Source organism: Poromitra crassiceps (genome assembly GCF_964638095.1).
Source record: "Poromitra crassiceps genome assembly, chromosome: 5".
Lineage (NCBI taxonomy): Eukaryota > Metazoa > Chordata > Actinopteri > Beryciformes > Melamphaidae > Poromitra > Poromitra crassiceps.
In genome coordinates this window covers 54333796-54348795 of record NC_139642.1, presented here as the reverse complement: position 1 = coordinate 54348795, position 15000 = coordinate 54333796, and the positions used below count along the sequence as shown (strand labels likewise).

The 15000-nt window shown below is 44.0% G+C and overlaps 1 protein-coding gene across 2 annotated transcripts in view; it reads left to right on the top strand.

Annotated features, from left to right (window-relative positions):
• gria4a (glutamate receptor, ionotropic, AMPA 4a) overlaps positions 1-15000 on the top strand; it is a gene marked incomplete at both ends in the record, with an annotated part of 168574 nt that overhangs the window by 117269 nt on the left and 36305 nt on the right. For both annotated transcript variants that reach the window (XM_083637609.1, XM_083637608.1), the window contains 3 exons: positions 2733-2939; positions 6551-6766; positions 7900-8060. In XM_083637609.1, coding sequence (XP_083493735.1) covers positions 2733-2939; positions 6551-6766; positions 7900-8060 — 584 coding nt within the window. The remainder of the gene's footprint in view (positions 1-2732; positions 2940-6550; positions 6767-7899; positions 8061-15000) is intronic.

Genomic DNA, 15000 nt, shown 5'->3' with positions numbered 1-15000 from the left:
TTGCTCTTCATTAACACTGTTAAGAGGGAATGTTCTTGCCTTTGTTTTGCTCTTCATTAACACTGTTAAGAGGGAATGTTCTTGCTTTTGTTTTGCTCTTCATTAACACTGTTAAGAGGGAATGTTCTTGCTTTTGTTTTGCTCTTCATTAACACTGTTAAGAGGGAATGTTTTTGCCTTTGTTTTGCTCTTCATTAACACTGTTAAGAGGGAATGTTCTTGCCTTTGTTTTGCTCTTCATTAACACTGTTAAGAGGGAATGTTCTGGCTTTGTTTTGCTCTTCATTAACACTGTTAAGAGGGAATCTTCTGGCTTTGTTTTGCTCTTCATTAACACTGTTAAGAGGGAATGTTCTTGCCTTTGTTTTGCTCTTCATTAACACTGTTAAGAGGGAATCTTCTGGCTTTGTTTTGCTCTTCATTAACACTGTTAAGAGGGAATGTTCTGGCTTTGTTTTGCTCTTCATTAACACTGTTAAGAGGGAATGTTCTTGCCTTTGTTTTGCTCTTCATTAACACTGTTAAGAGGGAATGTTCTTGCCTTTGTTTTGCTCTTCATTAACACTGTGATTCATGTCGAGTCAGTGGAATGGGCGCCCCGGGGCCTTCTAATGTCTGTGATAATTAGCTTTGAGGAGAAATGTGTTTTTGTAGCCTCTGCTCTGGGAATTAACACAATGGGACAAGTTCTTGTGCCTGAAGATGATGGTGAAGATGATAAAAGCGTTTGTTATTGTCTCTCTTGCATCAGATCGTTTCTTTATGTCGCTAGTGGAATCTATGTGCTTGGGTAAGATGTTCTGCATAAATTAAGGACTGAATTCTCATTTGTATAATCTTGTGTTTCAATAACTGCAATTTGTTATGGCAAATCTTCCACTGACGTCCTTATTAGGGTTTACAAGACAAGTAATCTGCTAATGCTGTCATTTTTTGTGGGACTTTTTTGCCCCTGAACCTTTGATGTGTAAAAACTTTCTTCTTTCTTCATGTATGTACAATGATACTACTGTTTGTTCATGCAGTATCGTCCATTGTAAGATTTGTGTTGATATTGGTTCTGTTTTTGAACTGGGCTTGTAATGGACAATGTAATTCAGTCTCCTGGAATGATTTCTTAGCTTGTGAGTGTAAAAGCCTCTTTTGATTAAATTGTACTTGTTTTCAATATGAATCAATTTCCTGAATGAGCAATTGATTTCTAATGTATGATATCTTTTTTTATTGTGTTTTATGATCTTCATAATCCGTTTCATAGCTTCCAAGTGTTGGATCTTATGAAAGCATGTTTGATTAATTAGATGAGATTAGTCTTTGATTAAAAGGTTTTTGATAGCATTTTAATAGGCTTTGTTTCAGTCGGATTACAGGGCGGGGAGCCCCAGGCATAATGCCATAACTCACTGCTCCTGACGGATGCACTGTCACTCAAAAGTTTGTGTGTGTGTGTGTGTGTGTGTGTGTGTGTGTGTGTGTGTGTGTGTGTGTGTGTGTGTGTGTGTGTGTGTGTGTGTGTGTGTGTGTGTGTGTGTGTGTGTGTGTCTGTGTCTTGCCTAGTGTTTGCCAGTCAAATGTAGCCACCTTTTCCCTAGACAACAAGAACCCATCTCTATGCTGTCATCTTTGCTAACTGTACTGTATGCCCCAAAACCATTGCAACTCTTATGATACATTACCGACGGAGTGCTCTTCATCTTTTTTCCCATATATATGTATACGTGTATGCATATATATATACAGTATATATATACAGTATATATATATATATATATATATATATATATATATATATATATACACACACATATACACACACAGTATATATATGTACATATATACACACATATATATAGTATATGTTTTGCCTCACTCCTGTTCATTTCTCTCCTCTCAGCATTAGTGTTGTATAGAGTCAGCTGCAGGTCCTGGGGGAGGAGTGTAGAGTAAGAAGGAGGTATTAAAATAGGCACTCAGAGTCAGAAACACAAGTTATAAAACATCCACCATGACACAATGGCCACTTCAAAAACCAGCTCCAATACTTTCCTTTCCCATTTTATAAACCGTGTAACAGTTTCTATCAGGTTTGTTGTGGCTGCCGGGTTTTATACACGCTTACGTTTATACGTGTTTTTTGTCTATCATTTGCCTTTGCATGAACTAGATGAAACAATTGTAGATCTTCATATGCATGCATGACTTTCAGTGTGCCAGATCATTCTAGAGGTTTGTCCCTTATCTAATTTAAAAATCTTATTACCGTATATATAAATCTTATACTCATCTACTGTAAAAAAAATCACATCTTATTATATCTCTTATATGCTTATTAATGATGTGCATATTTTCATATTCTGACATTTTGGTTAAAATATTATTTTCATGCGATCTGGTTTATTCCAAGTTTCCTTTTACTTTGGCCGTGCAAAAATATTTTCTGTATTATTCTGTCTACATTGTTGCACTGGTGTATTTCACAGACCCCTCTGGGTATGGTAAAATGTAATACTAGCTCCCTTTAATAATGTAAAAATGTACATAACCTTCTCTTTTTTTTTCCATTGGAATGATTTTCACCAGCATCACTTTTCTCTATGTGCTCTCCTCCAGTGAATTGTGGATTTTTTTTTTTACTGCTCCTCCTAAAATGCTCCAATTTCTTTATTGTGTTAATCACCAGGTTCTTCCAAAACAGTTGTGTCTTTCTCCCCTCTCTCTGCTGGCTTCTGTAGGAGGGTCCCTACGTGATGCTGAAGAAGAACTGGGAGCTGTACGAAGGCAACGAGCAGTTTGAGGGCTACTGCGTGGACCTGGCCCAGGAGATCGCCAAACACATCGGGATCAAATACAAGATCTCCATCGTCCCCGACGGGAAGTACGGCGCCAGAGATCCAGAGACAAAGATCTGGAATGGAATGGTCGGAGAGCTTGTCTATGGGGTAAGGATGGATTGGAAATCGTTCTAATATGCAAAGCCATCATAAAGTATTCAACCCCCTTTTGACATTTTCTGAATTTTGTGGTGTTACAGCCTCAATTAAAAATGAATCACATTTGGATTCTTTGTCACTGATCCGCACACACTTTGTTTTACAAATTAATTAAAAATTAAAAGCTGAGCCCAAAATGATGTATTCAACCCCTTTGCAGTCACACTGCAAAATAATTGAGCTAAAGTGCATCCTTATTCTTTTAAGCATCCTTCTCCAACTTGATTGGAGTCCAGGTTTGCTTTTTTTATAGTGTGTTTTTATAGAGCACTTATCTAAACAGACTTACCCAGCGCTTTACAAGACGGGATAATACATACAGTACAGATAGATAGATAGATAGATAGATAGATAGATAGATAGATAGATAGATAGATAGATAGATAGGGTGAGAAGGGAAGTGGAAGAGAGGGATGTGGGAGACAGAGATGGTTAGTAGGAAGAAGGCAGAGATGATACTGTATAGATACATGGGGGGGTGAACGGAGGACAAGGACATGAACATTGACACTTAAATAAATAAATCAAAACAGGTATGGTCATATAGATAAAGATACATCTATTAAACAAAATGGATATGCACTTTTGAAACTGAATGTCTTGGAACAGGTGGAATGAAGTGTAGGATTCTGGAAGTAGTGCAGAGAATTTAGCACCACAAACCATTTTGAATTTACAGTACATTAAATAACAAATAGTTGTTCAGGCAATAGCTGTAAAACATTCAAACGTAATGTTTATATTGTTTATATTGCTGATATTTTGTACTATTTTATCCTTGATTTATATGCAAAATCTCAATAAACAAATGCTTAAAAAAAAACAAAAAAAAACATTCAAACGTACTCATGTATTTCTCCACAATAAGCAGTCATGTCAGTGTCCTCCCTGAGTCCTGTGTGTCTTTAGTAGTCAACACACAGTAGGCTAGGATCAGTTTTCTCACCACGTGGCAGACGTGTCAGTTGTCCCGTCGTGGAAGAGTGAAACTAGAGATAGGAGGCTCCTGCACAACGCTGACAATATTAATTAGCCTGGAGAAGCACTTCACCGGCTAATCGCCTGTGATTTATTCCAAACACTCCCGCTCTTCTCTGATGACTCTTCTTCCACCCACATGAGGAAAGACAGAATATGCTTTCCGTCCCTTGTCCTCTACTCTGCTTCCTTGCCTTTAAATCTCTGTCTCCTTTAGTCTCCCTGTTCATCCCAGCCTCCGCCTCTCTTCATTCTTGTACCTTCATGTTCATGTTATGTCTCTCACTCATTTGACCTCTCTCCCTCTGATTTGTTGCCTCCCTCGCTTCGTCCCCGCCCCACCCCCACCCCCTGCAAACTCTAGTTTTGGATTTCCCTCTGTGGCGACCATGACACTTCCACCTTCCTCCTGTCGTTTTTCTCCATCTATTCCTTTTCTACTGTAGTTCATTCACTCTTCTTCCTTGCGGCGAAAGAACACTGCATTTGATATGCTGTTATTGTAGCTTCCTTCTGGGTTAAGACATTTGAACGCATACAGCTATGCAGAGATGCACATTCTCAAAGTGCTGAATGAATGATGTTTTTGACTCTTGCGCAGAATGTATGCATGTGTGTGTGTGCGTGTGTGTGTGTGTGTGTGTGCGTGTGTGTGTGCGTGCGTGCGTGCGTGCGTGTGTGTGCGTGCGTGCGTGCGTGCGTGTGTGTGTGTGTGTGTGTGTGTGTGTGTGTGTGTGTGTGTGTGTGTGTGAGTGAGGGAGAGAGAGAGAGAGAGACCTTGCCGGCTGATTTATATTCTGGCAACGTCGCTCATGCCTATGAATTACTTCTCTGTCATTCTACCTCTTTCTCATTCTCTCTCTTTACTCTTCCTCCCATCTCACCCAATCCACTCTCTTTCTCCTTTCTTTCTCTCCCCATTTGCTCTCAATTCCTGGTGATGAATTAATTACTCAACACTCGCTCTGCTTCTCTTTACCGTCTATCCTCTCCTACTCCTATAATTGGTGGTGTGTCTGTCCATCTGTCTGGAGTTGCAAGGCACACTATTGCTCCGATCGCCTCCAAAAGTCGCCAAAACACTGTTCAGGGGTCTGGCGTAGGTTTAATAAAAATTACATTTAAAAATATGCCCATACGGGGGCGCTACAGCTTAGAGAATTCCACCAGCTCTTATCATGGCTGCCACTTAGATACTTATAAAAGAGATAGTTAATGCACTAATAGAGATTGCTCATTACAGGCTCTGCCAATAGTATGAACTGGTATACTCTTCTGGTCTCCTAAATGGGCGTGGCCACCTCTCCCCTTGAAGTGTTGTGCTGACCTAGCAAGAACTTGAGCTAGAGATTGTGAGTTCCCAAAACTGAATAAACACAACATAGAAACAAAACTGCCCCTTGTTAGATCAATCTAGTTGTAACTAAGATATCCACTGGGGGGGGGGGAATCCAGCCACTGATTTAGCCACTACATCTGCGAACTTCACATGTAGCTTTAGCTAATCGCTACCTGCCAACGTTAACTCCTGTTGCCAAATCTCAAGTGTGTGGCTGAGACAGAGACAGGTGTCTAGAACAAAGTAAATTTTCCCCTACTTTGTCTCTCTGAAAAATGCCATATTAGTGTCGGAATGTTCAGTAGATATGTGGCTTGTGGAAACTGGTTCCAATATTTAACTTTGATGAGTATGGAGCAAAAGAATCATACTCTGCCATCACGCTCACTTCTCCCATTGACTCCAATAGAATCAGGAACTGCCGTTAGTCTCTTAAAGGGCAGTGGTGAAACCCATGCACACGACACAGATACAGGAGTTGAGCCATCTCTGTATCCCTGTTCCAGGACTCCACTACCCACAACCCCCTGTTCCAGGACTCCACTACCCACAACCCCCTGTTCCAGGACTCCACTACCCACAACCCCCTGTTCCAGGACTCCACTACCCACAACCCCCTGTTCCAGGACTCCACTACCCACAACCCCCTGTTCCAGGACTCCACTACCCACAACCCCCTGTTCCAGGACTCCACTACCCACAACCCCCTGTTCCAGGACTCCACTACCCACAACCCCCTGTTCCAGGACTCCACTACCCACAACCCCCTGTTCCAGGACTCCACTACCCACAACCCCCTGTTCCAGGACTCCACTAACCACAACCCCCTGTTCCAGGACTCCACTACCCACAACCCCCTGTTCCAGGACTCCACTACCCACAACCCCCTGTTCCAGGACTCCACTAACCACAACCCCCTGTTCCAGGACTCCACTACCCACAACCCCCTGTTCCAGGACTCCACTAACCACAACCCCCTGTTCCAGGACTCCACTACCCACAACCCCCTGTTCCAGGACTCCACTACCCACAACCCCCTGTTCCAGGACTCCACTACCCACAACCCCCTGTTCCAGGACTCCACTACCCACAACCCCCTGTTCCAGGACTCCACTACCCACAACCCCCTGTTCCGCTTTGTTCTAGTCCTTCGTACCTGCATCATCTCCATCCAGACAGAGCTGACATGGCCGCACTGACATCATGTCCTGCATTCTGATGAATAATGCTGTCTTCTTTGCAGAAAGCGGAGATCGCCGTGGCCCCGCTGACCATCACTCTGGTGAGAGAGGAGGTGATCGACTTCTCGAAGCCCTTCATGTCTCTAGGAATCTCCATTATGATCAAGAAGCCTCAGAAGTCTAAACCAGGTGTGTTCTCCTTCCTGGACCCACTGGCCTACGAGATCTGGATGTGCATCGTGTTCGCCTACATCGGAGTCAGCGTGGTGCTGTTTTTGGTGAGTATCGGCGATTGTTCAACTGCAGGAGTGCAGGCCTGCGTCTGGTGGCTCCTCCCACAGGACAACAGCACTCTGCTTCTCATAGGCTTGTGTCGCAGGATGAAAGAATATGTCTCATTTGGATCACGCGCACACACACACACACACACACACACACACACACACACACACACACACACACACACACACACACACACACTGACCAAAATGGCAATAAGCTTTCAAGCTTGATGTCATCCTGGATCATTTCTGTCCACCACACAATGAAATCTGATTGGTGAACCTCCTCTGAATGCCCTGATGGGGGCGCTATGATTGAAAATGTGAAGTTGGAACAGCCATAACTGCTACAAGCCACCGGTCTGTTTTTGATTCAGCTTATGATGCATCCTGGTGATGACTGGGGACAGGATGTTAGATTTTGTCTTCCCTCTCACTTGTGGTGAGAAATAACTCTGTCTTTGACTTTTAATTGGATCTTATTGATATAACTAAACTAGTGTTTCTTCTCCTGCTGTGCAGCTCATTATTTCAGCCAATAGACCGAATCACTGTGGCGTTGCGTTAACAACAAAAGGTACTTCCAGGTAGACACCTGCTGATTGATTTAAATTGTGGAGATATCACTAACGTGTGTATTGTCTATTTCTGTTGTCATTTTCAGACGTAATTGTAACGTTAAAGATATTTATACCCTAGTTAAACACAGTGGTCTGACCTAACTGACGTTTGGCTGTGGTTATTTTATGTACTGTGTTGATAAACCAAATCTCCCCAACAGACATCTCACCGCCGGTCGCACCAGCTATATTTTTAGATGAACTCAAGCTCTTATCGTTTTTATTCTGTGGCCCAACAGGTAAATTAGGTGTCCGAACTAACGTTAGTGTTGTTAATGAATGAGTTATGAAAGCATCAAACATGCGTTTTAGACTGAACCATTTTCTCTTGATCTCAGTTGCTCCCCGCCTCCTCCATTAAACTGTACGTGAAACAGTCGTTGTCTACCTGGACGTTATTGTAAACAAACATTGTGATTCGGTCTATATGAAAGTCACGGTGATGTGATGATGTTGAAGTGTTAAAACAGCGAAAAACAAAGCAAAGTGTGCCTCCCTCTGTCCCGTCAGGTGAGTCGTTTCAGCCCTTATGAGTGGCATGCTGAGGAGCCAGAGGAGGGGTCGGCCGAGCAGGGCCCCACCGACCAGCCGCCCAATGAGTTCGGCATCTTCAACTCCCTCTGGTTCTCTCTGGGAGCCTTCATGCAGCAGGGCTGCGACATCTCACCACGGTGAGGGAGGGAGACGTGTGAGTGGGCCAGACACAAACAGACTGAGTGTGTGGACGTGAGACAGGGCTCCTGTACTGCAGTGATTCTCAGTGTTTTCCTAGCCAGGGCCCATCGTTTAGTCCAAATTAGACTCTGACCATGGACCCCCCCCCATTTGATGAGATTGTGTTTCTCGGACCCCAAAATCGGAGAATATTTGTATTCTTAGATTATGATTTTGTCCAGAATTCCATGACTCTCTGGATTGCAGGTCGCGAGATAACAATCAAACTATATGATCACAAAACAGTCTTGTTCTTCTACGTTCTCTAATTGTGTTAACTTCTTGTAAATGAGACGATGGTGAAGTTTAACAATTCATCAGTTCGCTGGGGACCCTCAGGAGCCCCTGCCAGGACCCCCGGTGGTCCCCAGACTCCACGTTGAGAACCACTGGTGTACGGTATGTGACGGAGAGTACGAGTCAGAGCGTTTGAGTTGCGTGTGTGTATGTGTTTGTGAGAGTATGTGAGTGCGCTGTGAGTTGTGTGTGTGTGTGTGTGTGTGTCTGTCTGTCTGTCTGTGTGTGTGTGTTTTAGTCTGTCTAACTGTCTGTAATGTCAGAGTGCTGTAGCGATGCATTAAGCTGTGGTGATTCAGATGTCTGACAGAAAAGCCTCTTTTCTTGGTTTAGCACTGAGCTGGACTGCTACTCTGCTCTGCAGTAGGTGTGACAGGAGCAGAGGATGTGCTACTAGAAATACACATGTATACACACACACACACACACACACACACACACGCACACACCGGACACACATCGAGAGAGAGAGAGAGTTGGAAACCATCTGCTATAACGAACCCCTTGGCCCAGCATCCGTGCCTGTGAGTGTGCTGTGGTGGGAGCTTTAGTTTGCTAGGTGCGCATGCATTTTTAATGCACCACTGAGGGGGGCAGAGTCCAGCTATATTTTTAGAATATTTATAAAGAATATGGCACTTTAATATTGATAACCTGAGAATGCAGTTTAGTGAAATATTCATGGCTGCACCTTTAGGGAGCCAATCTAAGGAGAGAAGGAGCAGCAGGAAGAACTTCACACCAAAACAAACCCTGGAAATCAATGATAGGAGATGAGTGTAAAGAGGGAGAAGTGGAAGCCATTGAGCGAAAGTGTGTGGAGGAAGCCTTTCTATCCAAGATGCTGAAATATCAACAGCTGGAGCAGACCATTTCACAGCTGTAGCAGACCATTTCACAGCTGGAGCAGACCATTTCACAGCTGGAGCAGACCATTTCACAGCTGGAGCAGACCATTTCACAGCTGGGCTACAAGTGTCAACTTTTACTTTTCATATTTGGCATTTGTTTGGTATTTGTTCATAAGCTGGTTGCAATTAGGCACTTATAGAGACACTGCATGAAATAGGCCACGCCCATGAAGGGGGAAAGCTCTCCATTCACTTCCACACACCAGCGTCATTTTCCTTGAATTAAACATAGCTAAAAGCTGTTGTGTGGTGGGGCTGCGCAGACAACAAATGTAAAAAAAAATCACCAATTAAAGTTTTTTTGTACTCCCGAGCAAAACAAGGAAGCCATTGAGAATTGGAGAGAAGAAAAATGTGGATCTAGCTGTCAAGGAAGTAAGTTGGAGTGTTCATCTTCCGTATATATGATCTTTGTGTGCAACACGCGACCATTGAGGACATAGGAGAACTCCAGGATTGGGGGGGGAGTTTTTGTTTCCCCCCGTTTTGGGTGTGGTTTCTGAATGATGACGCGCTCCGCAGTGTCTCTATAGTCAAAGTCTGTCTTTGTGAAACTGGCCCCTGAACTCTTTGTCAATCTTATCTTTAATTCTTGCCATGGCTGCAAGCTATAAAACAAGCTGTTAACTTTGTGAGCACAGGCAGAAGTGTCCTTCTAACCTTTTTCATATCTCATTGATTTTTGGAGGCATTTGTACTGTAGGGCTGCTGCATTCCCATTAGCATTTTACTATTCACCTTATCATTTGTCCATATCAGGAGGCTTCTGCATAACGTCATTTTGTCATCGTTATTCCGTTTTACACCCGGAAGTAGATTACTCCTACCTTTATCATTTTTAGACTTGCCAAAAAGCTGTTTTCAAGCAAAACAAACAAACCGTTATAAAGTCTTAATGTTTTTTTTCCGGGTGAGAACGTAACATATATTCCAAATATGTGACTAGTTTATCAGAATAACGCCTATTTGGACATTTTTTTAACGAGCAGCGAGGAGCGCTGGCTGTGTGACCGGTCGGACTAGCTAGTATCTGTCAACCCCTACTGTACTGGCAGTGAGAAAACCCTGTCGATGTGCTTTTGTAACTAACGTTAAATGCCGACGGGGTGCAGCCATCGGCTCGTCGCAGCAGTAACGCTATGAACAACATGTAAGTGAAGTTGGCCACACTCGCCGCAGTGTAGCTGCTGAATGTTGCCAAACTTCATGTTTCCAGTTTATCCATGTTTACAATGCAACCAGCCGGCTAACGCTCAACCGGAAGAACAAATACAATTACGTCTGACAAGGAAGAGAGAAAGTGGGCGAGGCAACATAAGGTGAATAGATACAGTTGATGTCTCGTCATAGCCGGGGTAGCTGGCTGGGGGCGTGGTCAGGGTGTGGTGAATCCTCCAGTTCTCCCCATTCAGCATAGTTAGCATTTAGCTGCTAGCCCAGCCCAGGCAGACCGCATCGGAGATTCAACCACCGCAGTAAACGCACATCTGAACAGACGTCTATGCACCTGCTCTAGAATCCCCGATCCTGTAGTGTAGAGCCGCAGCACCGTCCTTTGGTGAGTCAGCCCATAGAGATATATGTTTTTTTTTTTTACCCCACTCGCGCGCGCATAGCTGTATAACATTTTGTGGGCGTTCCCACACAGACCAACTGTATCTTATTGGGAAAGTAGCAAAAGTTGGACATTGGCTACCCAAACTTTCTTTCACCTCCTGCTCCTCTGCCCTTCTCCGTTACTCTTTCATCCATCTCTTTCACACACTCTCTATCCCTCTCTCCTCCTCTCCTCCACTCCCCCGACACCTGTCCTCTCCCACTTTACTTTGACTGACAGGCCAATTCTAGCCCCAACACACTAAATGGAAAACACTCACACTGCACTACACACACACACCCGCACGCATGCACACGCACGCACACACACACACACATACACTCACACACACATGTATGGCGTACGCATGTACACATACACACTCAAGCTGTGCACATGCATATCCAGTATATGAAACACATGTACTTTGCATGCACACACACAGACTCACACTTTTTCACGTTTCACCACAATCCATACAAAAGACTTGCAGACCTCTCCATCACTCACCGGCCTTGTTGATGTGTGTGCATCATAGTGATAATGTGATGTTTAACATGAAGCCGACATCCGTCATTGAAATCACCTGCCTGTCACTTTCAATACAATACAACTCTTCTATAGGCCACGCTTGCTGCACTCATATCTACTGATGGATGATGCATTCTGTCCTCTGAACAAGTGCCACATTATAAAGTAGACATCTGTCGCTCATATCTTTTTTAAATTTCCCTTCTCCTTCAATACATTTCCTCTACCATACTTCCACTTCTTAGTTTTACTTTTGAGACAAGTGAGAAATCCCTCAGTCGAAAAGGCAGGAGTTGATATATTTTTCATGTAAATTCAATAATACAACGCGACGCGATGCTTGTCAGTGATTCTCAGCATTTGTAACGCTGGGGTACACACATGAGCAAGACCCCGATGCTCGGGGGGAGAAGAGCAGAGATCAAGGAGAAGTCGACGAGCGTCACTTGCTCGAGGAAGGATTGGGTTTTACAGAATGTAGGCAAACAGTGGATGGATAAATCCAGAAGGAGGCGGTAATGCAACATAAAGGATGCCAACTGCCATAAAACACCACAGAAGAAGACGACGACGACCCAGATGCTCCAATAATGCATTAAGCCTTGTATGGTGATGCAAGAGAGGAGCCAGAAAGAGCTAATGAGATGTTGGTCAACAAGCAAATTAACTTTAGGTAGCAACAGAGGCTGCAGTGTTCATTAGATTTTAATTAAGTCGGCCTAATGAAATACTTTAGTTTGAAGTTGATGTTCTTCACATGTGGAACACTGATATGGAAAAGCAAGGCAGTTTACAACCACTGCTTTGTGTAGCAACTACATGAAATATACACTCACAAGGGCACCTTATTAAGAACCCTTAGTATCAGCTTCCAGCTCAATGTCAACCGTTCTACCAAAGTGACATCTGCCTCCAGGTTTGACATGCTGCATTCTGAGATGCTGTTCTGCTCACCACAGTTGTAAAGAGGTTATCTGAGTTACTGTGGCCTTCCCTGACACTGTTGTTGCGTGTATCAATCCCAGGAGATCAGCCGTATAAATACTCAAAAGCAGCCCAACTGACACCAACAGCCATTTGGGTCAAAGTCACTGAGAACACATTTCCCCCCTAAATCTGATGTTTGATGTGAACATCACCTGAAGCTGCTGACGTGTATCTGCATCTTATGCATCGCACTGCTGCTCCATGATTGGCTGACTGGATAATGCACGAATAAGCAGCTGTACGGGGTGTTCCTTATAAAGTGCCCTGTGAGTGTAGGTTTGATATGCTGGATTTTATTTATTAAAAAACGGATATAAACTGTTTCCTCAGTGCTTAAAAACAGGCTTCCTGCCATCAGGAGGAGATGAACGAGGTTCACTGTGACACTTGACTGTGCAGCAACACTGGCTCGTGTGCTTAGAGCAGGAGATACAGCGTGTCTTGCAGAGCATCATTTTTCTCCTCCTTTCCCTCAGTTCATTTCCTCCTCTAATCTTCCATTCCCTTGTTCAGCGTCGATGCAGGCGATGAAAGTCAAAATGCTCGCTTTGCTCAAAAGGGTTCACAACTGACGGCGGCGGACGCCCCAAATGATTTCAGTGAGTGTATCAAGTCCTTTTTGGGTCTGAGTTTTCAATATAAAACTTGGTGAAATGATTTCTGTGAGTGTATTAGTACTTTTTGAACATTTTCAGCACATTTTAACAAACTGTGATAATACTGATAACCGTGATCATTTTGGTCACTATAATCGTGATGTGAAATCTCTCTCTCTAGACCCTGAATTGAAATAATCTGATAAAAACAAGGAATTAATACATTTCCTTAAATTATGCACTTTTTATTCATTAAGCCCAAAGGCGAAGGTCAGGCATAGATGTACTTAAGATGCTGCACAATCTTATACTTACGTTACGACTCTCGTGTTGCTTATTTACATCCTTTTTCTCCATTTCCATCCATGTGCTATTTATGGTCCAGCGTTGTTTCCAGGAAGCCACACTTCCTAATATGCCAGTGCCAACTCATTCCTCTCCTCCTCTGTCACATCATGATGAAGGCTTGGTGCCTCTGCAGACCCTCCATGCATAATGCAACTCAAAAAGTCTGTCGCCCACATCTTGACGGACCATTCAACGCTGCAGACGCAACGTCACAGGCAGCACTGTTTTTCTCTACAGGGTTATTTTTTCTGTTCTTTTCTCCACATCTCCACAGCGACTCATCCTGTTGTCCTTGTCTCATCCACCTCTCCTCCTCCATCCTCTCGGGCTAGTCAGCCGGGATCAGAGGGAGAGCATGGAGGTTGACATTTACTGTATAGCTGCTGGGAGTGAGGGGGGGGGAGAGGCAGCCTCCACGGGAAGGCCTTCTCTGACTGGCTGACTGACTGGGCGGCTTTAGTTTGTGTGTGTGTGTGTGTGTGTGTGTGTGTGTGTGTGTGTGTGTGTGTGTGTGTGTACGTGTGTGTGTGTACGTGTGTGTCTTGCAGTCTGCCTGGTTGCCTATATGGTATCTCTGAGCGTTCCTAAAGTAGACATAGTGTGTGTGTGTGTGTGTGTGTGTGTTTTGTATTGTGTATTGAGCAGCCATAGGTCCATTGGTATTCTGTGTCAGTCCCTCTCTCCCTGCTGCAGTCATCTCTGCAGTCTACACGCTCATTCAACTCGCTCTCTCTCTCTCTCTCTCTCTCTCTCTCTCTCTCTCTCTCTCTCTCTCCTCTTACCTTTTTCCTTCCATCTTTCATCTTTCTTCCTTCCTCTCAGCCTTTCGCTCTCTCCTGTTTGCTCTCTCCCCCTCCCTCTCTGTGTCTCCCTCTCTGCCTCCCTGGCATCTCTCTCTTTTTCTCCCCTTCTGCTTGTCTTTGTATGTATTAGTGCCTGTTCCTGCTGTTCTAATCGTTGATTTATATTTCCATATAGGCATTACTGTGTGTTTACACACACACACACACACACACACACACACACACACACACACACACACACACACACACACACACACACACACACACACACACTCACACACTCACACACACAGATTTGTGATTCCATTTCATTTCCAGTCAACTACAAGGTAATGGCAGGAGACATGGACACACAGACACACACACACACACACACACACACACACACACACACACACACACACACACACACACACACATGATCTGAGTGTCCTTGAGGTGGCATTTGCACCACCCACCTGTCATCTTTCATCCTAGCCTCTTGGTCTCCTAATGTCAGTGATTGGCAGCTCGCACACAGCAGGAACAGTGACAGACCGCAGGGCCAGATTGTTTTACCAAATCAAAGAGGGTGGAGGAGGACTACAACCAGATAAAAAGCAGGAGTGGGAGAAGAGAAATATATACAGAGAGAGAGAGGAAGGGGGGGGTGTGTGTATATCTCAGAGGGATTGGATCTGTCTCCGTCGATCAACCTCTGAAATTACAGCTCTCTTTTCTTGTGGGTGTGCATGCATCTCCGTGTGTGTGTGTGCATGTGTGTGTGTGTGTGTGTGTGTACGCATGCGTGTGTGTGCCTGTGCGTGTGTGTATCTTGTGTGAGTAAA